We start from the raw sequence: 23,866 nt of genomic DNA, 5'->3' as shown, positions 1-23,866 counted from the left end.
TAACAGTAACCTGCACACCATAAATGGATATGAGGGGTCAATGTCAAAGACAACTGTCCTACACCTTCTGTCTTCTTTAAACAGACTTAGACAAAAACACATAGATGCTCTCAATCAAGGACAGTGTTCCTATCAGGCAGGTACAAGATGACAGAACACTGCACCTGGGCCTTAACTCAGCAGAATTAACTTCATTTAGAAGTGTTTTTCCTCTAAAAATTGACTGCAAAATTTAACCTGGTAAAGGGGCACCTTGAGTGGTTCATTCAGTTAATAAGCCTCTGACTTCAGCTCAGGTCATGATCTCACCGTTCAAGAAGTTGAGCCCCACATCAGGCTCTGTGCTGACAGCTCAAGAGCCTGGAGCCTGCTTCAGATTCTGTGTTCTCCCTCTTTCTCTCTCTCTCTCTCTCTCTGCCCCTTCCCTGCTTGTGCTCTCTCAAAAATAAATAAACATTACAAATAAATAAATAAATAAATAAATAAATAAATAAATAAATAAATAAATTAATTTAACCTGATAAAATTCAAGTTATGATGATCCACACCTAGAACTGTGAAAACACTCTGAAATACTGAATTCAGTTCTATAACATATACAAATCTTTACATGAATTATAAAAAGCATACAGTTCCAAAACCCTTAATATAGCTGCAGTTCCAAAATCTAAAAAGTTAGAAAAACTAATCGTTTTTCTCATGAGCTTCTGAGAAATGTATTTACTGGAAAAACGTGTTCTAAATAGACATGAGGCTATCTCTAGACCTCATTTGGAGGCATTCCGTAACACATGGCATATATATATACTATATGTTCCATCAGACTTTTAACGTTAAAAACAAGAGCCACAAAATTCTCAGACATATCTGGCAGAAAACATAAAGAACTGCTGAGACTTCTAAAAGAATAATTATTAGCACAAAAGGCAAACAAATTAATCCGAAGCCAAGTCCTAACTCTGTAAAGCATTATTTTGTAATTTTTTACAGTTTATTTATTTTTGGTAATCTCTACATCCAACTTGGGGCTCAAATTCACAATCCAGAGTTGCACGCTCTTCTGACTGAGCCAGCTAGGCACCTATGCAAAGTGTTATTTTGACAGCAATGTTTTCTTACCTATAGTCTGAGTAGGTTTAACTGAACCAGGCTTGTTTTCTTGATGAAGACTCTCTGAATTTCTAGTGGCAAGAGGCTTGGCAATAGGAGCTGTAGATTTATCATTGGTCTCTCCTGTCCAACGAAGAGTGAACTGCAATGTAGGTCCCTGAGAAAATGTTTCAAATGGAGGCAGCCTCTAAAAAACAAAGCATAGGAGAAGAGTGAAGATTCCATATAATGAAAGAAATCATAGGGGAGAAAAAAAGCCTCCCAATATTTATTATGATAAATTAACATGGATTTGAAAACATCTAAATGCCTACAGAGATGGCCAGGCAGATAAAGCAAATCCGTGGCGCTGTACAGACTGTAGTACTGGAGTGCTCAGGTTGTGTACAAAGAGCCACTTAACAGCAACAGATGAACTGTTGGCGATGTGCAAACAGAAGCCCAGTACCATCACATTTTCAGATTTTTTTCAAAAGTCAGAAATCCAAGTTTGCGTGGGAAATCTTCCTATTTTTACATGTTGGCAATCAATGGAATGTGGCTTTAAAGGCAACAAAAAAAAAACCGTGGTAACCAAAGCCTGCCAGTTTGCAACCTCTGTTAGATGACCAACTACTTTCTTTTTGTAAACTGAACGATTATGGCAATTTGTAAATTTTCCTGGACTTCTTCAGCTTCAATGATAGCTGTCCTTGTTTCTCCTGTTTGGGTTTTGGGACCCGGAACTATCAGCCTTCCTCCTCAACCTCAAATCATTTATAAAACGACCCTTCTGATCTCCCTTAATTCCCAGCTAACATTTAGCCATCTGCCCTAATCTCTCACCTATCGTCAAGGATTTGCCTGTTAGGCTGATGATCCCAAACTGATCCTCAATTCTTTGTGCTTGAGGTCTAACCCCATATATCTCCAACTGCGGAGACGCTACTGCTTGGATGACATCAATGTCACCTTGAACCAAAAATATGTTTAGATGTGAATCTATTTTCTCTCCTTCCCAGGCATAATTATTTTTGTTCCCAGCATTGTCATTCTACTAGTGATCCTAAGCTAAAAACTTTAGAATTACATTTGACCATACTTTTCTTTTTGTTTCTCTTACATAATCACCAAGTATAGATCCTTATTACCTTTTTACTACAGTATCTCACCTGCTCTCCTGCTTCTACTTTTTACCTCTCAATTCATATGTAGGAGACCAAATAATCTTCTGAAAGACTACTTTCATTTTATTCCATAGAAACCTTCAGTGGGCTCCTGTATTTTACTGCCATACAAGCCTAACCTCCTACATCTTTATTACAAACAGTCCTCTTAAAACTGTAATTTTAGACAGGAATGAAGTAAGTGTGCTTTTATAAACTAGTTTCAAAACAGTTAAGTCTGTATCTAGGTATTTATCTTGTAAATATACTTACAATGCATAAAGATACATGTACTAGTATATTTACCACAACATTTGTGAAAATGTAAAAAAAATTTAAGATAACTGAATTACCCATTAAAATAGCATTGGTGTAGTAAATTATGGGACATTTATTTAAAAGAATACCACAACACTTTTAAAAGTTAGAACCAAATCTAAATGTTCCAATTTTAGAAGGATGCTCATTTCATATTGCTTTAATTTCTTGGGAAAAACCATCAACTCATATATATAATTCTTATTTTCTTGTGAATAAGAACTTTAAACAAGAAACTTAAAACATAATGAACACTTGCATGAAATTCAAACACTGTAGATAAGCATAAAAAAATAAAAATTTAAAATTCCGTCACCTAGAGGTAACCACTATTAATTTTAGAAAAAGTAGGAATATGTATACTATTAAGTAAAAATTAAATACCATGAAAATCCTATCAAAGTATTGTTCTTTTTATGTCTATCTTTGTAGATTTAAGGTACTTCCAATTTCTCATTATTTAAAAATTTTGCCAGGATCTGTTACCTACAACTTATCAGTTAACCAGTTACTACACCTTGTGACAAAATTGAGTAACTGGACTTAATTGCTAATGCCTACATACACAATCTAAAATGTCATCCAAATTGCCAGTCTGCCCTCCAGTAAGGGTGTCCCAACTTACTCTTACATTAAAGCATTATTTGAGAATATGTGTCCTCACACCTCCAACTAGAAACTGTCAATCTTTTTAACTGTCAAACCAGTAGTTAAAATAAGATCTCTGATTTTATGTGTCTTTGAATGCTAATAAGGTTGAATATCTTTTTAAAAGCTTGCTAGCCATCTATATTTGCTGCCCTAAGAATTGCCTGATTGTTCTTTACCCATTTTTCTAATTAGATAGCTTATCTTTTTTCTGGTTGATTTATAAAATTACACATTCTTAATACTAGCTTTTTGTATATTACATTTTCCCCAGCCTATCGTTGTCTTAAACTTTAGATTTTTGCAGTTTTAGAAATAATCCACCTTTAGTTATTTTATGCTTTCTAGCTTTTGCATCATACATACAATGGCTTTCCTCACACTAAGATTATATTAATATTTACCATTTTTTTCTGCAGTTACACAGTGTTAGTTTTTACATTTCATTTATGAGACTTCTGGAATTTATTAGGTCTTTTATTTCCAAATGGTTAGAGACCAGTTTTGTCACAATTAATGAACAGTCCATCTTTCCCACACAGATTTAATACTAATTTTGTCACAGATTAAAGTCCAAATATACATGAAACTTTTAAAACTATGCTTCAGTAATCAGCACTTCTATTCCTGTTTATTATACCATACAATTTGGGTTTTTTTTTTTTTTACCTTTATACTATGTTCTACTATTTATTAAGTAAACGTTCTCAGACAACTTCCACAGTTTTCCTTAGTATTATTATAAATTGTTTTATTTTAACTTGAGACTAATTTTCAGGCTTAAAAAACTGCTGGGATTTTGCTCATGATAGCACACTGACCTAACATATTTAAAAACAAACGACATCATTATTTTGTTGAGTCTGCCTACCCAAGAAATGTTATTCATTCTTTTTAGTCTCTTAGAAAAGTTACTTTAAGTATGGTTCATCTAAGTTCTTGATAAATTGGTCATCATATGTTGCCTGCTGTTACTATGAATGGGATTTAAAATAGTTAACATTTATTGAGCACTTATTTTATGCCAGGCACAGTGGTAAGCATATTTCATTATTTCATTAAATATCAATTCTATGTCTCATTTTACAGATGAGAGAACTGAGACACAAAAGATTAAATAATTTGCCAGAATGCCACACAGTTTGGAATGGAGATTTGAACCTGGCCGTCTGGCTCCAAGGACAGTGCCTTCCTTTAATACTCTGACTAGGTAACTTTTACTTTGTGTATTTTAAGGTATAAAAACAAAGAACTTGTTACTTCCAACAAGAATTTGCATTTGGGAAAGAACACATCGATTAAAAAAATGGGAGTTCGTAACTATAACGTGCTCCACCTTCTAAGTATTCCATACCTTCCCATCAAGAATAGTCTCCCATGTTGCTCTTTTCTTGCTTATTGGACATTCTTCCATTTCCTGCATGGCTACTTCATATTCCCCATCTAAAAGCTGTAAGCGCCTGTTAGACAAACACATACACTTTAAAGTAACCTGTGTATTACTGTACACAAATCTACATCTTTAGATTTATACTAAAAAGCATTTATTAAATTTATAAACTAGCTTACATACCCAACAAGCTTTTGAAATATACCTACTCTCCACTCCTGACAAAAGCAATTTTAATGATTTGCACTAATAACTATTATCACTAGAGAATTGTTTCATTATTGTAGCTACTCAGATATAAATTTAAACATTTAAAGTATAATACATGCCTCAAGTCTCAAAACTTGGTAAATTTTAAACATTAAGTATAAAGCATAAGTGTAAGCTTTATACTTTTAAAAAAATAGGATAACAACAGTGTTACAATACTTGCCTTAGGGAACCACTAAGAATTATGCCTCTGTTATTTCTAACTATTGAAAATACTTGAACTAGAATTCTTCACTTTCATTCATCATGACCAATAAACTTGATGATTATGACTCTGATAACTACACGATCCTGGGGGCACCTGGCACATATAGGTGCTCAATAAACATTTCATGAATGGATGAATGAAATACCAACTGAAACAAATAATTAATGCCCATATTCACAGTGTAGTTTTAATGTGTGTGTACATGTATGTGTGTGTATGTAAGGTTTATATATATATTTTTCCATACCTTAATCACTGGTAACACTACTACCCTAAACACCATTCTTCAACCATGCTCAATAATTCATTGTATACAGCAACAATCTGGCTTCTATTCGTCAGTCTTGGGAAAATTCTGTTAGATAACAGCTAACATTTATTGAGTGCTTACTATGTGCCAGGCACTATTTAAAGACTTAACGTTTCATTTAACCTTCCCAACTCCATAAAGTAGATTACTCTGCTTTTCAGAAGAGGAAACTGAGGCACCGAAAGATTAAGTAGCTTGCCTTAAGATGACACAGGAAGTAGACAGAGCTAGCAATTGAACCCAGGTAGTCTAAGTCTGATCTTAACACCAAATGATTTTGAGACTTAACAGTTTTTGTCTTTATGCTATGCTCCTTGTATTTATTCTTTGACAGTACATCAGCAAAGCTATTTAACTTAGTATTTTACAAAACTATTTTTATTTATTTGAATAGGTAATACATTCACATACTTCTAAACTGAAACGAAGCTTCCCTCATGCGTTTACATGGCTACAAAATATCCTATTTTATAGTTGCACATTTGATAGCTACAATCCAATTTACTCTCCTACCTGTAATGCATGAGGAGGCCCTTTTTTCCCACAGCCTCATCAACAGTGCTTTATCAGTTTTTTGATCTCTGCCAAACTGGTAAGTGAAAAAATGACATCTCAGTGTACTTTTATATTCAGATGTCTTATCTTTTAAATGTTTAAGAACCACATATATTGTTTTGTAAACATCTTTATCCTTTGCTCATTCTTCTATTGTGCTGTGAAACAGCCATACTCTATAGTATGAGTTGAAATTACTTTCCTCTTGTCGTTTTTGACTTAGCTTGTGACAACCTCTTTGTTTTCAGAGTAAGTTTTTAATTTTGCTCACTATTTCATACTTTTTCTCTATGGCTTTTGAACTGTAGTCATTCTTTAAGGAGACTTTAACTTCTCTGAGATTATAAGAAGAATTTTTATACATCTAACTCCTCACATCTTGGTGTATAAAGTACTTTTCCTCCACTAAAAGGGATCGAAACTCTTTGAAGTGGCCAATTCCAGAGCAGAAGTAGAGAGGGAAAATGTAAGCCTGAAATATCTTATTATTCAAAAAATAAGGAAAAACTAACAAAAAAATAAATAAAGGAAAAAAGACATATAGGACCCTGTTGGGAGGGCCTCCTCCTGACTAAATTTGGGACAATTTGGACAATAAAATGAATGACCAATGGCTAGATTAAAACAGACGTACTATAAATGGTATTTGTTACTGATTAAGAAAACATACTGATTAAAAAAATAAGTTGAGGGGAAGAATGCTCTTCTATGTCATTTTAAAAATGCCAATAAACATCAAAGAAATAATAGAATGTTAAAATTTGGCAACTGTCCTAAGAATAATTTTTTCAGGCACGCCTGGGTGGCTCAGGTGGTTAAGCATCGACTCTTAATGTCAGCTTGGGTCATGACACCAGAGTCACAGGATCAAGCCCTGCCACTGGGCTCTACTCTGAGCATGGAACCTGCTTGGGATTCTCTCTCTCTCCCTTTGTCTTCTCCCCTGCTTACGCTCTCTCTCTACAACAAGCAAAATGAAAAAAAAAAAAAATTCTTTTTTAAAGAATAATTTTTTCAAGGAAGAATCATCAATGGATGCTAAACTGTTGGGTAAAAGGTTGTTGGGGAGAAAATGGACATTTACCCGGTTTCACATATTACCACAGAAATTACCTATTTAAAATTTTTTTTAATGTTTATTTTTTGAGGCATGCACATGCGCGCGCGCGCGCACACACACACACACACACGTGGGGGAGGGACGGGGGGGGGGGGGGGGGGGGACACAGAATCTGAAGCAGGCTCCAGGCTCTGAGCTGTCAGCACAGAGCCCGATGTGGGGCTTGAACTCATAAACTGTGAGATCATGACCTGAGCCAAAGTCAGATGCTTAACTGACTGAGCCACCCAGATGCCCCGAGATTACCTATTATTAATTAAAGGAAAAGGTACTATTACATTAGAGAGATACTATGAACACCACCTTAACCAAGTGACCAAACCTAATTTTACCTGTGCCTGTGATATACACAAAGAACACATCACCATTCAATGTTCCTGCCCAAAATGTTTAACCTGAATCTAATTAAAGTCCAAACCGAGAGACATTTTGCAAAACTACAGGCCTGTACTTTAAAAAGTATCACAGATAAACAACAAAAAGAGAAAGGACACAGGTGCATAAACAGAAAACAAACTAGTGGTTGCCAGAGGGGAGGGGTGTGGGGGATAAACAAAATGGGTGAAAGCAGGACTCCTGGGTGGATCAGTCAGTTAAGCGTCCAACTCTTGATTTCAGCTCAGGTCAAGATCTCATGGCGTGTGAGACTGAGCCCTGCATTGGGCTCTGTGCTGAACCTGCCTGGGATTCTTTTTCTCTGCCCTTCTTCCACTTGCACACACATGTGTGCTCTCTCTCAAAATAAATAAACAAACTTAAAAAAAAAAAAAAAAAAAGAAGTGAAGGAGAGTAGGAGGTACAAACTTCCAGTTATAAAATAAATAAGTCACAGGGATAAGAAGTACAACATAGGGAACATAGTAACACCGTAATAACCTTCTATGGTGACAGACGGTGACTACACTTATTGCAAACCCTGCAAAATGTACGGAATTGTCAAATCACTGTTGGAATTACTAGTTGTATCCCCGAAAGGAGTATCATGTGTCACCTATACTTCAATGTACAACAATGTAATACGAATTATAATTAACAGTAGAAAGTGTAGCAAAGGCAGAAAGAACAGAAAAAAGAAAAAGGGTTGAAGAACTATCCCAAACTGAAGGAGACTGAATAGATATGGCAATTAACAACTAGCTCACAGATCACAACCCTTGACTGGGGGCAGGATGGGAGAGGGGGAATAGCTATGAGGGGGGGCATTACTGTGGTCAGCTGGGAAGAGTATTAAAATTCCTGAGTATGACAGGTGTATTGTGGTTATGAAGGAACCGTCCTTGTTTCCAGGAGATGCATACATACTTTAGGAGTGAGGAATGAAAGTAGAGTGTCACAAACTAACTTTCGAATGGTTAAGCACAAGAATAAAATACACATTCACAAATAAAGCAAAGGTAAAACGTTAACAACTGATGTTAACAGTGAAGGGTTATGTGGGTATTAATGATATTTATTGTTCAACTTTTTCACAGTTCAGAAATTTTCATAATGGGGTGCCTGGCTAGCTCAGTAGGGAAGAACATGCAATGCTTGATCTCAAGGTCGCGAGTTCAAGTCCCACATAGGGTGTAGAGATTACTCAAAAATAAAATCACACACAAAAAAAAAAAAAAAAAAAAAGAAAGAAAGAAATTTTCAATATAAGTGGGGGGAAAATTCTGTGTTTTCTTCTTGGTACTTTTATTTATTAAACAGAAAGCAGTATTTCAGGGGTGCCTCAGTCGGTTGAGCATCTGACTTTGGCTCAGGTCATGATCTTATAGTTTGTGAATTCGAGCCCCACATCAGGCTCTGCTCTGCTGTCAGCACAGAGCCCACTTCTGATACTCTGTCCCCCTCTCTCTCGGCCCTTCACTTGCTCACACGTGCACTCTCTCTTAAAAATAAACTTAAAAAAAAAGGCAGTATTTCATAAGTAAAAGGAATGTGTTAATACATATATAAGGTAGAAAGAATTTTAAAAGGCACGCACGCACACACACACACCCCGTGCTGCCTAAAATAGAACACTGACCAACACCAACAAAGCCCACTGTGCTGCATCCTACTTGCTTCTCCCACAGACATAACTACTATCTCCTAGAACATTTGTTTCTGTTGTTTTCCATTTAAATCTCTAACTCATGGGGTGCCGGGCAGGCTCAGTGGGTTAAACGTCCGACTTTGGCTCAGGTGATCTCATAGTTTGTGAGTTCAAGCCCCACATCAGGCTCTCTACTGTCAGCGCAAAGCCAGCTTCAGATCCTCTGTCTCCCCCTCTCTCTGCCTCTCCCCTGCACTCTCTCAAAAATAAACATTAAAAAATAAATCTTTAACTCGTAAGTTAAACTTCACAAAGACACTATATTGTTTTAATATTAAGTGATATATTCTAATAGTGATGTTAAGTGATTTATTCTAATACAGTAACCAGAACTTATGGCATTTTTCCTAACCATCTTTACTTTTCTATTAAAGGCCTCGTGACTTTACCTGGTGGCTAACAAGTGATTACATAAAGCAACAATCTAGTACTTTTTAAAGAGTAGGGAGAATGTACTAGTTGCTGTCCTTGGCTCTTTCTCCTATACCTGACTATTAGTGAACTGTGTTAACCACTAGCAAGCAGCCTGAAACAAGAACTCATGGCACATTACAGGTTCCATTCTCCAACTGGGTTAGAAAAGAATGCTCCTGGTGGCTCAGTCGGTTAAGCGTCCGACTTGGGCTCAGGTCATGATCTCATGGTCTGGGAGTTCAAGCCCCTTGTTGGGCTCTGTGCTGACAGCTCAAAACTGGGAACCTGCTTCAGATTCTGTGTCTCCCTCTCTCTCTCTCTCTCTCTCTGCCCCGCCCCTGCTCAGTCTCTCTCAAAATAATAAAAATAAAATAAAAACATTAAAAAAAAATGCTGCCTTTGTTTCCTAGATCTTCTTTCACTGGCACTAAGATGCTTCCCTCCCCAGTGAAAACTGCAGAGATGATGACAAATCCAGGTCGTCTTTGCTACCCTGTGCCAAATGCACACAGAACTACATGATGACACACAGATTTCTTCCTTATCTCTACAGGAAATACATAGTGTCAAGATGCGCACGTGGCCCACTTAATTCAGATTTCTGTTCAAATATTACCTTCTCCTAGAGGCTTTCTCTGTAAAACAACCACTTAACACTCATCACTAAGTGACATTAGTTGACAGAATTTTGGGGGCAGTGGTGTCTGTTTTCTCCACTAGAAGTTAAGCTCCATGAAGGGAGGGATTTTTTCTTTCTTTTTTTTTCTTTTGCCTTTTCACTAACCTAGAACAGTGTCTGACAAAGAAGGGACACTCAGAAAATACATGCCTAATACACAATCTTAACTGAGCCATTCCAGTAACAACTCGTCTGTGTTTATTGCTTTCTATGTGACAAAGAGAAAAATTCAGTATTTACACATTTTTTCATTTTTAAGAATAAAGAGAAATTTGGCAAAGAAATATCACACTATATTATGCTTGAGAATAAAAACATTCCAGAACATTATGGGAACCTCACTTGTCCATCAACATTACCTGTTTTTATCAAATACTGTCATTTGTGCAACAAATGTCTTTTCCCCATCTTCACGATTTCGTTTTCTTCTAGCTGGAAGTTCTTCATTGACATCTGTAGTTCACAAACATTTCTCATGAATCACATATTCAAACAAAAATGTCGTATTTATGGTATATGGTCCCTTATCCCAAATTACGTATAAATTACGATTAAGTTATGATACAATATCCAGATTTACACTCTTCAATTTTATGTTTTACCATATGTGTATGTCCTTACTAGGCAAGGAGAAAAAAAATCCTCATTTATCACTATTTTTCAAGAACTTCAAAGGATACTTCAAGACTCAAAGATTATTTCTCCCAAGGTGCTTCTCCACTAAACTTCACATGTACCTCTATTATACCACTCATCATTTTGCTACAATTATTTATATCTCTGTACTCTTAGGTCAGTTTTTGTGACCTTTTGGAAGACAGAACTGGATGTTTTAATCTTTGTATCCTCAGCACCTATATTTTGGTTGAATGATTCCCTCAAAAGTGGATTCAGAACTGTTGGGAAGACAGAGGAATAGATATGTGATAAGCAAATACAGTAAAATCTTAATTACAGAATCTAAGCGGTGGGTAGTTAGATGTTCACTACATAAACTCTTTCAATGGCTGTGTGTGTATGAAATTTTTCACAATAAAATTCTGGGGGGGGGGGGAGAGATGAAATTCTGTTTGCTGAGAGACTAATGTGAAATACCAGTCTTCTCTATCCACTGTTTAATATAATTTTTTTTACTACATGAAATACGTCTCGTCATGGAACAATGAGAACTTTACAGATTAAATACCTAGTACAGCACAATAGCCAACAGTTTAAGATCCAGGGCAAGCTACCATAAGATTAATGATCTTATCAGACTGTAAAAGATTTGCAGATAAAGGCCATGCCTTTAGAATGCATGCAATTTACTTCTACTTCTTTCTTGGAAAAGTAAAGTTTAAAATAAATTAAAATTATTATAACAAAAATTACCAATATTTTCATTGGTTTCTCCATTAATCATTCCATTAAACTCTCTTCTTCCCGGACGAGTCACTCTAAATAGCAATGAGTAAGACTTCACCATATGGCTGTTACTAGGTTCAAATTCATTACTGGAAACTGCAAGGGACGGGAAATTTCCAGGTTTTGTTTGATTGAGATCAGGATTCAAAGGCACCTGCTTTTTACCTGTAGGAACTTGCCTTATTGGACAACTTACATCCTGCAAAGGCAAAGATTATGAAATTATACTTATTTATCCATATGCAATTATATGAGTTACAATAAAACTTCTAATCACAGATATAGGAAACATCATTACCAAATGGCATGCTGAAATTCTAACCATAGTTCTGAAAATTGTGATGAAACAAAAAAAAAAATTTGGAATAACCATATACCAAATCTTAACACAACTGAGGATTTCTCCAATCCAATGTGATAAAGATAATGATACAGTATATCCAATATTTAGCTGGTGGTCATCTGAAATACTTTTACCTTAGAAATATGGAATTAAAACCATGCTTAAAATGTTAAGCTCATATAAATTAATAATCTTTTCCCTTAAATCTTCTACTTTAACAAAATAATTGATGGGACCATTAGAAATGAGAAAATTATAATAACACCACTGTCAACTTTATGAAATAGTAAATCCGTATGTTTAAATGCTACTTAATAAAAGCAATATTAATCATCTTATGAGTAATGTTCTATAATTATATAAGTGGAATCGCTTCTCGGCCTTTTGGCTGAGATCAAGTGTATAATTATATAAGTGGAGTTATACTGAAAACAAATAATTGAAAACTGAGAAGATGTGGAAGACCTTTATAGCAAGTTAGCAGCTTCTCTTTGAAAATAGAACATATTCTTATTATCTAAAAAAAAAATTCTACTCTACAAAAGAGTATAAAATGAGAAATATTTAAGTCCGCCCCACTTCCCCAGGTCCTACACTCCAAAGATAACTAACATTAGCAGTTGGTTGTGTATATCCTTCTAAGCAAGTGTTTACATCTATTATTTTTTTGAAACACAAAAACGGCCACTATAGTTGTATTCACTTTTTTTTTTTTGCCTGAGTATAACATATCTTGAAGAATTTTCACATCACTGTTTATCATGCATACCAGGATTGCACTATCACCTTAGTGTCTATCACCTTAGTGCACTCCATACAAGTGCTCTAGTAGTGTTCAAGCCCTGTATCACCTTACCATGATTTTGGAAGAACATCAGCAATAGGAACCTCTATACAGGTCATTCCTACTCTTAAAATACCCTAGCTCTTGAAGCTACCAGAAGTATAACTGTTGGCTTTAGTGGGTTGCCAAGGTAATTTAACTATCGTAACATGTGTTTCTATGATGAAATGATTTAATCTTACAAATAAAAATGTGAAGCAACAAATAAAAATTATCAGCAATGGCTGATAATACTGCAACAAAATTTCTTTCCTGAGAGTAGTGTTACAAGAGGTAACTCTCTCAGCCCTTACTTAAATTTCAATTGGTTCAAATAGCTAAAAAAAAAATTAGCTAAGAGACTGAAGTGGTAGAGCAGCAACTGAATTTATGTCCTAAGATGCTAAAAGATAGTTTCTTTCCTTCAGTGTCAAACTCCTATAGAAGAAAGTTTTATGCAGACATCTACAGCCAGTCCAGAAAAAAACATGAGTCTGCAAGGTTGGCAAAAGAGGCTATGAGTTTTATAATTCAGCATCGACATATTTAAAAGCTTTCAAGGTTTAAAAAGCACAATACATATGCACGAACATATTCAATTAAAAAAATTATTCCACATAATCTACCAGTATCATTTTACATGTTACCTTTCTTTTTTTGTGGCAAACTTTCACAAGCAGGACTTCCAGGGTAACAGAATTTTGTTCATTTTCTGAGTTTTGTGATGGCTTATCTAAACAGAAAATCAATACTTTAAAATGTATTTTTTTAAATATAAATATCATACTCATTTTCCTAAGTAATTTCCAACAAAAGACTTCCTATAATGAATACTTCTCAGAAGTTTACTTATTTTTCCCCCAAAATCATTTTCGAATTTGCAGCAAACTCTTTCAAAGCCTTCATAGTCATTTAAATAAACCTTTCACAATACAATTATAATTACCTTCCTACAATACTGTGATTTTCTTTTGATTCAAGTAAGATGCTCAATTACTTTAATACTAAAAATATTTACTTATTTGGCTATAAAGAGAAGTAAAATTTATTTGGCTATAAAGATTTAACATTTACAGTAATAAGAGAATATAATACACTGTTAGTCAAAAATATTTTTTGACAAATACAGTTAAAGCTTCATGGCAGAAAACACAAATGAAATATTCAGGAGAGACAACCACACACAAAATTAACATTAAAAGGTTTTTTCCTTCTCCCAAAATCTATTACAAAAATTACTTAAAGATACACTTAAACTGAACTAGTTATTATTATATATGTTCATTTTGAATACACAGCGATGTTAAACCAGATAAGTTCTTTGATTTGACCAGGCCTTGTGACCAAAGGGATTAAAATAATGGATTTCTAAAATATTTAACAGTGTAAAAGTTACCTAAACAACTATAATACAATTTCACAAGAAAAATAGCTAGTTTTTTATCTTTTTCCCAGAATTTCTCTAAAGCCTACACAGGATAGCAAAAACTAGGATATTATTTACTACCTGGGTTTACAAATCTTAAGGATTTTAATTTAAAATCCTGTATTTTATATATACTCCTTGTATCAATTAATTAACAAAGGCTTTTGCAAATTGCGGTTCTAAGAGTACTTTTCTATAACATACTTGTCTTCAATCCTAAAGGCATTATTAATAGTTCAAACTAATCATTTATCATTGTTTCAATAATATATATAGAACTACCATAATAGATGAATCCACAAGACATAAAAAAACTTTATTTTTGTTCTGAGATTTTGGATAACTCTTTTTTTTACTTGAAAACATTCTTCTTATGTAGGGGTGTACATAAAATACGTTTGAATTAGTATCTTTGAAAGTTATATCCAGGATAAAAAACTTTAATACAGCAGAAAAAAAAATCCAATGTTTAAAATGCAGTAACAAAAAACACTCTCCAAACAATACTAACTATGAAAATAGCACCCTAATATCTTTGTATATTCATTCTAACCAGTTTCAAGTAGTAATAGCTAACAAAAGTCATTTAAAAACAAAAGGAAAAAATAAATAAATAGAAAATAAAAAACAAAAGGAAAAATAATCACATTTTAGGAATCTTAATGATGCTTTTCTATCTTGGTTTCTTAAAAAAAAAACCAAGTATAAATATAGCTTAATTAGACAAGAGAGGCAATATAGCTGCTTCTTCCCAACTTTCACTAATTTTCAAAAAGTGGCAAATTATTTTCTGGAAACAGAAGTAACAGAGTTTACTTTCTTATTTACTTCAGTAACATCAAGAAAAAATTAAAACTTTGAGTTTGAGCAATTTTGAACTTTACATATTTTTGTTATGTAGACAGGAAAAAAGTTTAATCAGACTACTATCCAGTTAATTTCAACTAAGTAAAATTAATTCAACTTAAATATTAATCAAGTAACTTTAATTAGTAAATATTCAATTAATATCCATCACCAATTTCAGTTATGAATAACTTTACATGTTTTATGTACATCCCTGGGAACAAAGGGCTAATGAAACTATAAAATTCAAACTATAAGCTTCTGAAGTATTATGATCCATGTACTGTATTACTACTTTTCTTTTCAATTTTTTATTTTAGAGAGAATGTGAGCAGGGGAGATGGACAGAGGGAGAGAAAGAATCTTAGGCAGGCTCCATGCTCAGTGTGGAGCCCAATACGGAGCCTGATCCCACAACACTTGGATCATGACCTGAGCTGACATCAAGAGTCAGAGGCTCAACCGCGTCATCCAGGTGCCCCCCAGAGTACCTTAAAAGTACCATAGAAAACCAATAAAATGAATGAGTAGAAAAAAGGACTCTACGAGATGATTATAAGTAATTTAGGAAAAAACATAAAAATGCTACTCAGTTTACTTATATATAAAAAAAATGGACCAGATCTAAGGTAAAGCTAGAATTAAAGTTACAGTAGCTGCTAATACGGATCTGACCAGATTTCAAACTTCTCACGTAAAAAAACCTGATAAGGGTTTTCAAAGTGTTCTAATATATTATTATTAAACTTTGTTTCTTATTAAACAATACCAAGGATTACCAACTTGACATGTTTCTTGTAAAGATTTTATTCCATTACACGATAATTAAAGATGGATAAGCCAAGTGGCATTTTATCCATTTTGAAACCAAATGAAACTCTACCTAGCATACTTTAACTTCTTTTAATGAAGTGACACTTAAGACAATATACTTCTCTTTGTAAAATACCTAACATATTGATATATTCCACTGGTAGCAGTGGTTGCTTCTGTTGTTTTATTACTGTATTTTTTAAAAATTATAATGCGGGGTGCCTGGGTGGCTCAGTTGGTTGAGCGTCTGACTTTAGTTCAGGTCATGATCTCACAATTCATGAGTTCAAGCCCCACATGGGGCTGTCTGCTGTCAGTGCTCAGCCCACTTCGGATCCTCTGTCACGCTCTCTCTCTCTGCACCTCCCCTACTCGTGCGCACTCTCTTTCTCAAGAACAAATAAAAAAAAATAAAATTGAGGATGCAATAACATCAACTAAAAATGTTTATGCAGAAAGGGTTCTACTCAGGAGACGCTTCACCTATTCCAGATTCTAAGACAGTTAAAGTTCAAAATACATTGGAAATAAGAAATAACAAAATCTAAGAAACTTAATTATATGAAAAGATTTTCCCATTTTCTAGTTATGATCTCTGGAAAGATGATGGCTCTGAGATGGGTAAGACAGTATTATATAGCCTTTTTTTTATAGCAATAGTTAGTGCCCTAAAAAGTACCATTTAGAGTGAAGAGGTGGAATTCCATCTATTTCTACATAAGCCAAATGCAGCTAACACTGACCTTCAAGAATGATCACACACAACACTAAATAATTTTAACAATTTCAAAATCTACTTAAAACTTAAATCAATAGCAGGAAAGCAATAAAGAAACCAGGCTATGAACAAGATCTTATGTATAAGGTCTACCTAGAAAAGCTCTTAAGCCAGTTTCATAAAATTTATTCCTGAGACAACCAACTTCTGAATTACCTTGGTGCTTTATTAAAATGCAGACTCTTAAGTTTTACCAAACGTTGGTATACCAAAGCTATATCCTACTAGATCTGAGTCTTTGTAGGTCCAGGTATACATATTTTAAACAAACTGTCAAAATATTTCTACAAACACTAAAATTTAAGAACCACTACTTTAAAAGTTTAAAGAGTGACAAGTTATATCTTCCACATCCCATCATTGACCACATAAAGCAGTAACTGAATTGTTGGAAAAATCAACTAAAGAGAAACTGAATTATCAGAATCGACATCTTTTCCATTAAATATAATTTTATAAATATTTTTTAGTGTTTATTTATTTTTGGAGAGAGAGAAGGGGGTGGGGCAGAAAGAGAGGGAGACACAGAATCCGAAGCAGGCTCGAGGCTCCAAGCTGTCAGCACAGAGCTCGACACGGGGCTCGAAACCATGAACTGTACGATCATGACCTGAGCCCAAGTCGGATGCTTAACTGACTGACCCACTCAGGCACCCCTAATTTTAGAAATTTATACATACATGCAAAATAATTTTTTACATTCACAAAGGTGTTTTGATGTTAGAATGCCAATACATTTACTTTCAAGTACATACCATTTTTGTGGAAGAAACCAGTAAATGTAAGCTGTAGATGAGCTGACAAGCTAAAAAAACAAAAAAAAAAAAATTTATCACTTTAACACTCTATAATAAAAATAGCCTAAACTTTAAAAATTAAGATTGAAATCAAATTAGTTACTTCAGGTAATCTACAAATAATATTTGACCTTCTTACTCTTAATTCTATGCAAGCCCACAACTTCACACAAGCCTATGAAAAACAAAACATAAAAATACACCATACAAAAATACCAAAGGAAGCAAAATTAATACAAAAACAGGGAGGGGGACAAAACATAAGAGACTCTTAAATACAGAGAACAAACAGAGGGTTGCTGGAGGGGCAAGGAGCTAATTGAGTAGGAGACATTAAGGAATCTACTCCTGAAATCATTGTTGCACTATATGCTAATTTGGATGTAAATTAAAAAATAAATTTAAAAAAATACCAAAGGAATAAGGCAGAAAAGAAACAGATCAGCAAATACTTTACTGTAATTTAGTACCATCTACCTATAAAATGTGAACACATTTCCCTTCCCAGGCCTTAAAAAGAAAATTTTGATAAGGGTAGCTGAGTCCATACAAAAATGCTTGAATATTTTCAAGCTGGGGAAATTCAATCTCCTAACAAATGATGCAGAACCATCATTTTCTTCTTCCATTAGAGGTGAAATATACAATTACAGATCTGTTATAGATTTGTAATTTATTGTTTCAACATGTCATTTTCACTGTTTGTTTTAGAAGCAATGGAAAAGGAAACATAAACTATACTGATCCTTTTGTTTTGAGAATCATCAACTGACATGGAAAAACTATGAAGATGAGACAGAATAAACAGAAACATCCATAGGCTTTTGTAGTACCTTTAAACTGAAAGAGAGAGCAATCTATTAGTTGACCAGGAGCCATTCATAACTTTCTAGAATACGGTTTTTGTAGTGTGATACTGACAGATACCAGATTATAGAGAACAGATGTTGGGGAAGGGAAGGAATATTGATTCCTTAATCAAAAAATTTACTAGTGTAAAAGACAATAAGGATCAATAAAGGGTATGGTTGTATTTTTTTTTTAATGATGGTGACAATCTAGTCATTCTTATAATCAGGGAAGAGTTATGTAAAGACATTGAGGCAAAAGAGTTTTAAGGAGCAAGTAATGATTGAAAATGAGGTCATACGATAAAGAGATTAGCTGTGTAACTGTGCCCAGGATTCCTCTCTTTCTTAGAGAAGTAAAAGGAGAGTGATCCTTCAACAGAAAATGTGAGAATGTCTCTATCTTCTTACTGAGGTAAGCCATGAAACTGTATGCTAAAAAAACTACAGGGTGAGTGGTCTCAAAAGGCATTTCTAGAACAGTACTAAGTATGCTAGGATACCAATAGAGGACAAAATGATTATGAAAGAGTAGAAATGTAAGGGTCCAAGCAGAGTTAGAAAGCATAAATATAAGGGGAAAACTAACAATAACAACTATAACTTAAGCATCAATATAAATGGGATAGAATAGGATCCTTGAAAACAGGTAAATAATGTATATTACTCACTTTCTGACATGTATCAGATTTTAAAAGAAGGGGTGGGGAAGAAGAGGGCTGACTATAAAAGGGTCATGAGGGAATTTTTAGGAATCTTTATCATGATTGTGGTGGTTGCTACCTGACTGCATGCAGTTGTCAACACTCAGAACTATACACCAAAAAGACCGAATCTAACTACATATAACTCACATCCCCACCCAAAAAGTACATTAAGGAGACAAACTTGAAAGAGGCCCAAAGGGATTTTTCAAGATGATAGAAATGTTCTATCTTGGTTGTGGTTATGGTTATGCAAGTGTGTACATTTGTCAAAACTCTATACTCTTAAGGTAGGTGTATTTTATTGAATGGTAGTTATATCCAAAGCTGATTTTAAAAAGTGTATCTGCCATCTACAAAATCTACATGTCATTTTACTAGAAGAAAACAAGCACTTTCCTATAAAAAAAAACAGTTTCATAAATGTCACCTTACAAAGCAGAATTACCGAAACTCCAAAGCATAACTGAAAGACAAAGAGGATTATTCTATAATTTCCACATGTTAGAAAATAATCCATTACAACCCATCTATCCTATTCTTCGTTGTTTGAGTTAAACCTACATCTCAAGGCCAGGTTAATTCTCTTAAAACACCATTCTGTATGTATCATTCCTTTCTCCAAATTTTCCAATGAGCCCCAACTGCCAAATCTTTTGTCTAATTGCTGTCTAGAATATGGCTCCCATTTCTTTTTATCTCCACTAAAGCCCTACAGAGGAAAATTAGATACAATGGTAAAACAGAGACAGAAAAATCCAAGTTTAAATTCTGGCTCAGTTATGAGCTGTGACCTAATATCTGTAAAATGAGGAAATGAGCTCTCTCAAAACTGTGAGGCTTGTATAAAATAATAAAGTATCCATCAAAGTACTCATCCTCTTCTACAATGGTCCCACACCCAACCATCCCAGAGCTTAATGATCAGAGCTTAATCCCAAGTACTTTTATTTCCCACTTTTTTGTCATTGTTGTTTCACACACAATCTTTTTATTACATCAGTGTCCCTACCACCTAGCAATGCTTTTCATTAAGAATAGCGATGTCCTCCTAGCGTAATAGGGTTTTTTTTAAAACTAAAACTCGATGCCAAACATGAGGCTTGAACTCACAACCCCGTGATCAGGAGTCGCATGCTCTACCGACTGAGCCAGTCAGGTGCCCCTAGAGTAACAGATTTTTAAGGCCAGGGATCATGACCCATTTTTCTTCAGTGCTCTGCTTATAGTATTATTTACATTGTTTTATAGAATATGTGATTCTAAATTCCAATTGTGAAATGCCAGAAACATCTGACATTGATCTACCCCAGAAAATATTTTAAATTTGTGTTATTCAAAATGTGTTCTGCAAACTGAGGTCACAGGGGAAACTTGTTTCCATTCCACAACAAGAAACAGAGGAAACTTAAAAACTTTTACAGAAATCTAACATTGCCATAACATCTAAGCTTGTGATCTGTAAGTGTATTTACAAAGGTATCTATCTATGAAAGACTGAAAATTAAAGACAAACAAAAAGATCCCTTACCACAGACAGATTGAGACAGTTTTAAATGGTACATTGTTAGGGGGGCGCCTGGGTGGCTCAGTCAGTTAAGGATCCGACTTTACCTAAGGCCATGATCTTGCGGCTCGGGGAGTTCAAACTCCACATCGGGCTCTGTGCTGACAGCTCAAAGCCTGGAGCCTGCCTCAGAATCTGTGACCCTGTCTCTCTGCCCCTCTCCCACTCATGCCCTGTCTCTGTCTCTCAAAAAATAAATAAATGCTAAAAAAAAAAAAAATTTGTTTTTAAATAAATGGTACACCCTAGGGGCACCTGGGTGGCTCAGTCAGTTCAGCATCCGACTGTGGCTCAGATGATATCGCGGTTCATAGGCTCAAACCCTGCATTGGACTCTATATTCACAGATTTGGATTCTATGTCTCCCTCTCTTTCTGCCCCTCCCCCACTTGCTCTCTCTCAAAAATAAATATCAAAAATTTTTAACGAAACATAAAAAATAACAAACGGTACACTGTGAGTTAAATAAGATACGAAGCACACATTCAGCTATCAGCCTAACATTGTTTCTTAAAAAAAAAAATTTTTTTAATGTTTATTATTTTTGAGAGAGAGAGAGAGAGAGAGCAAGCAGGGGAGGGGCAGAGAGAGAGGGAGACACAGAATCAGAAGCAGGCTCCAAGCTCCGAACTGCCAGCACAGAGCCTGACCCAGAGCTTGAACCCACAGACCGTGAGATCATGACCTGAGCTGAAGTCGCCTGGTGGTAACCGACTGAGCCACCCAGGTGTCCCATAACATTGTTTCTTTAAGAAAAAGAATTCCAGGGGTGCCTGGGTGGCTCAGTCTGTTAAGCATCTGACTCTTGATTTCGGCTCAGGTCATCATCTCAACAGTTTGTGGGTTTGAACCATGTGTTAGGCTTTGCGATAACAGCACTGAGCCTGCTTAGGATTCTCTCTCCCTCTCTCTCACTACCCCCCCCCGCCTCAAAAATAAAATATAGACATTTTAAATAAACAAACGTTAAAAAAAAGAAAAAGAACACCAAGTTTCAATTAACCAACTTAAAAAATAACTTTGGGAATGTGATTTGCTATGCATAATTTCCCCTGTACCTCCCCCTTCTAAAAGTAAAAACTCTAATATATACCTGGAATAAAATGTAACAATGAGGCCTAGTTGCCCTCTTCCATAGCTGGCTTCATTCAAGGAAAAAGGGCAATTTTCTTTCCCTTCCTGATACTCTATTCCCCCTCTTTTTAAATTTTTTTCATGTTTATTTATTTTGAGAGCGCACACATGAGAGGGTGATGGGCAAAGAGAAGGGGAGAGAGAGAATCCCAAGCAGGTTCCATGCTGTCAGCAGAGCCCAACGTGGGGCTCGAACTCCCTAATCATGAGATCATGACCTTAGCCGAAAGCAAGAGTCAGACCCTTAACCGACTGAGCCACGCAAGCGCCCCTACCCTCTTCCCTCTCTTGTGGCTACTATATCCACATCTTAATAGTTAAGAATGGAAAGCAAAGAAACATGTAGGACTGGTCAGGCCTATTTGGTTCCAGGCTGCACATGATCCTAACTTAATCAAGACAAGACACCGGTTCATCTTTGTGATGTGTTCCCTAGCTGTTTTTTTTTTTTTTCTTAACATTTATTTTTGAGAGAGAGCAAGAGCAAGCAGAGAAGGGGCAGAGAGAGACAGAGACACAGAATCTGAAGCAGGCTCTGAGCTGTCAGCACAGAGCCCCAAGCAGGGCTCGAACTCATGGACCACAAGATCATGACCTAACCTGAAGTCGGATGCTCAACCTACTGAGCCACCCAGGCACCCTCCCCATCTGTATCTTCTGAGGAAGCAAGCTATGGGGCAACAGCAAACTATATCAGGAATTTGAAATTCTGAGGTATGATTCCAAGCATAAACATCTAACAATTCTAAAGCTGTCTACGGAATGAGGTTAAATAAATTTAAATTCATAAGGGATTAACATTTTGAGATGACGTTCATGTAGAAAACTCAAATTTTAAGAATGTGCCCTCTCAAAAAAACCAATAGCCAGATCTCACTGAAGGACCAAAGTTTTTATGGTGGAAAGAGACCAAGATTAGTGCCTCTAATTTGTACACATTAATCTGACAGTGGCAGACGTAAGGCTTCAATTCTAGAGTTATAGCTATATTACCTCAAAACAGGATAAGCTATTTCTGTTAGAAGTATACACTTAACGTATTTAACGTATAATTTCTTATATATTTAATGCTATGATGTATAAAATTGAGGAATTGATGACTACATCAAGCCCATTATTCTGGAATCTAGCGTATCTTCTGAGGTTTAGATACAGATGGGAACACTCTGTAATGAGAAGATAAAGTTGAATGAGGTGAGGGAGTCCATTACAAATAAATAAATCTCCTTTCAGAAGTACAGTAGACAAAACATAAAGGAATTATTGTAAACCCAAAGATTATAAAAGGAGAAACACCTTAAAATTGTTCCTAAACACTTAGATTTTAAGAATCAGATATGCTCAGTAGCAACCGATAAGACACCTTTAGGAATAGGTAAGTAAAAAGAAATCTATGGCTTATGTTCTGAAAGAGGAACAACTAAAACTTGAACATGAAAACATGCTGATTTGAAAACAACTTCAAAATTTATAGTCAATACAAGATTGTTTAAAGAAAACAGAAAGGGGAGAAACACCTAAGATCTTATTAATGGTGAAAGAGATGTACAACTGAGTTAAAGCAGCAGGCTGAAGTTTTAAAAATGCAGCTAAGCTAAAAAGGAGAAGGGTGGGGAAATGACATTAATTCAATACATCTATTTAAAGTAATTTATGGGTTTCTTGGGATAAAGACCAACATCCTCAAATAGCCTTCAAGCCTCTGCATTATCTGGCCTTGGCCATATGCTCTAGCTTTATCTAATACCACGCTCCTTATTCTTTCTAGTTAGCTACTCTGGCCTCAAATGACATATATATAATATTCTCTTTATTTAGAATCACCCATCTCTTCACCCTCTCTCCCCATTTTATTCCTATATTCACCTTTCTTATATCTCAGCTCATTTTTAAAAAAAAATTTTTTTTTCAACGTTTATTTATTTTTGGGACAGAGAGAGACAGAGCATGAACGGGGGAGGGGCAGAGAGAGAGGGAGACACAGAATCGGAAACAGGCTCCAGGCTCTGAGCCATCAGCCCAGAGCGTGACACGGGGCTCGAACTCACGGACCCCGAGATCGTGACCTGGCTGAAGTCGGACGCTTAACCGACTGCGCCACCCAGGCGCCCCTCAGCTCATTTTTTAAAGGAA

General features: G+C 35.3%; 1 protein-coding gene across 3 annotated transcripts in view; it reads right to left on the bottom strand.

Annotated features, from left to right (window-relative positions):
* SUZ12 (SUZ12 polycomb repressive complex 2 subunit) overlaps window positions 1–23,866 on the bottom strand; it is a 48,571-nt gene that overhangs the window by 13,022 nt on the left and 11,683 nt on the right. For all 3 annotated transcript variants that reach the window (XM_053212542.1, XM_015083433.3, XM_027034442.2), the window contains 6 exons: window positions 17,439–17,488; window positions 13,468–13,553; window positions 11,622–11,853; window positions 10,610–10,703; window positions 4,576–4,681; window positions 1,120–1,297 (listed from right to left, as the gene is read on the bottom strand). In XM_053212542.1, coding sequence (XP_053068517.1) covers window positions 1,120–1,297; window positions 4,576–4,681; window positions 10,610–10,703; window positions 11,622–11,853; window positions 13,468–13,553; window positions 17,439–17,488 — 746 coding nt within the window. The remainder of the gene's footprint in view (window positions 1–1,119; window positions 1,298–4,575; window positions 4,682–10,609; window positions 10,704–11,621; window positions 11,854–13,467; window positions 13,554–17,438; window positions 17,489–23,866) is intronic.

The sequence above is a fragment of the Acinonyx jubatus genome, chromosome E1, assembly GCF_027475565.1.
Source record: "Acinonyx jubatus isolate Ajub_Pintada_27869175 chromosome E1, VMU_Ajub_asm_v1.0, whole genome shotgun sequence".
Lineage (NCBI taxonomy): Eukaryota > Metazoa > Chordata > Mammalia > Carnivora > Felidae > Acinonyx > Acinonyx jubatus.
The sequence above is the reverse complement of the archived record's forward strand: the minus strand, read 5'-3'. Positions and strand labels throughout refer to the sequence as shown.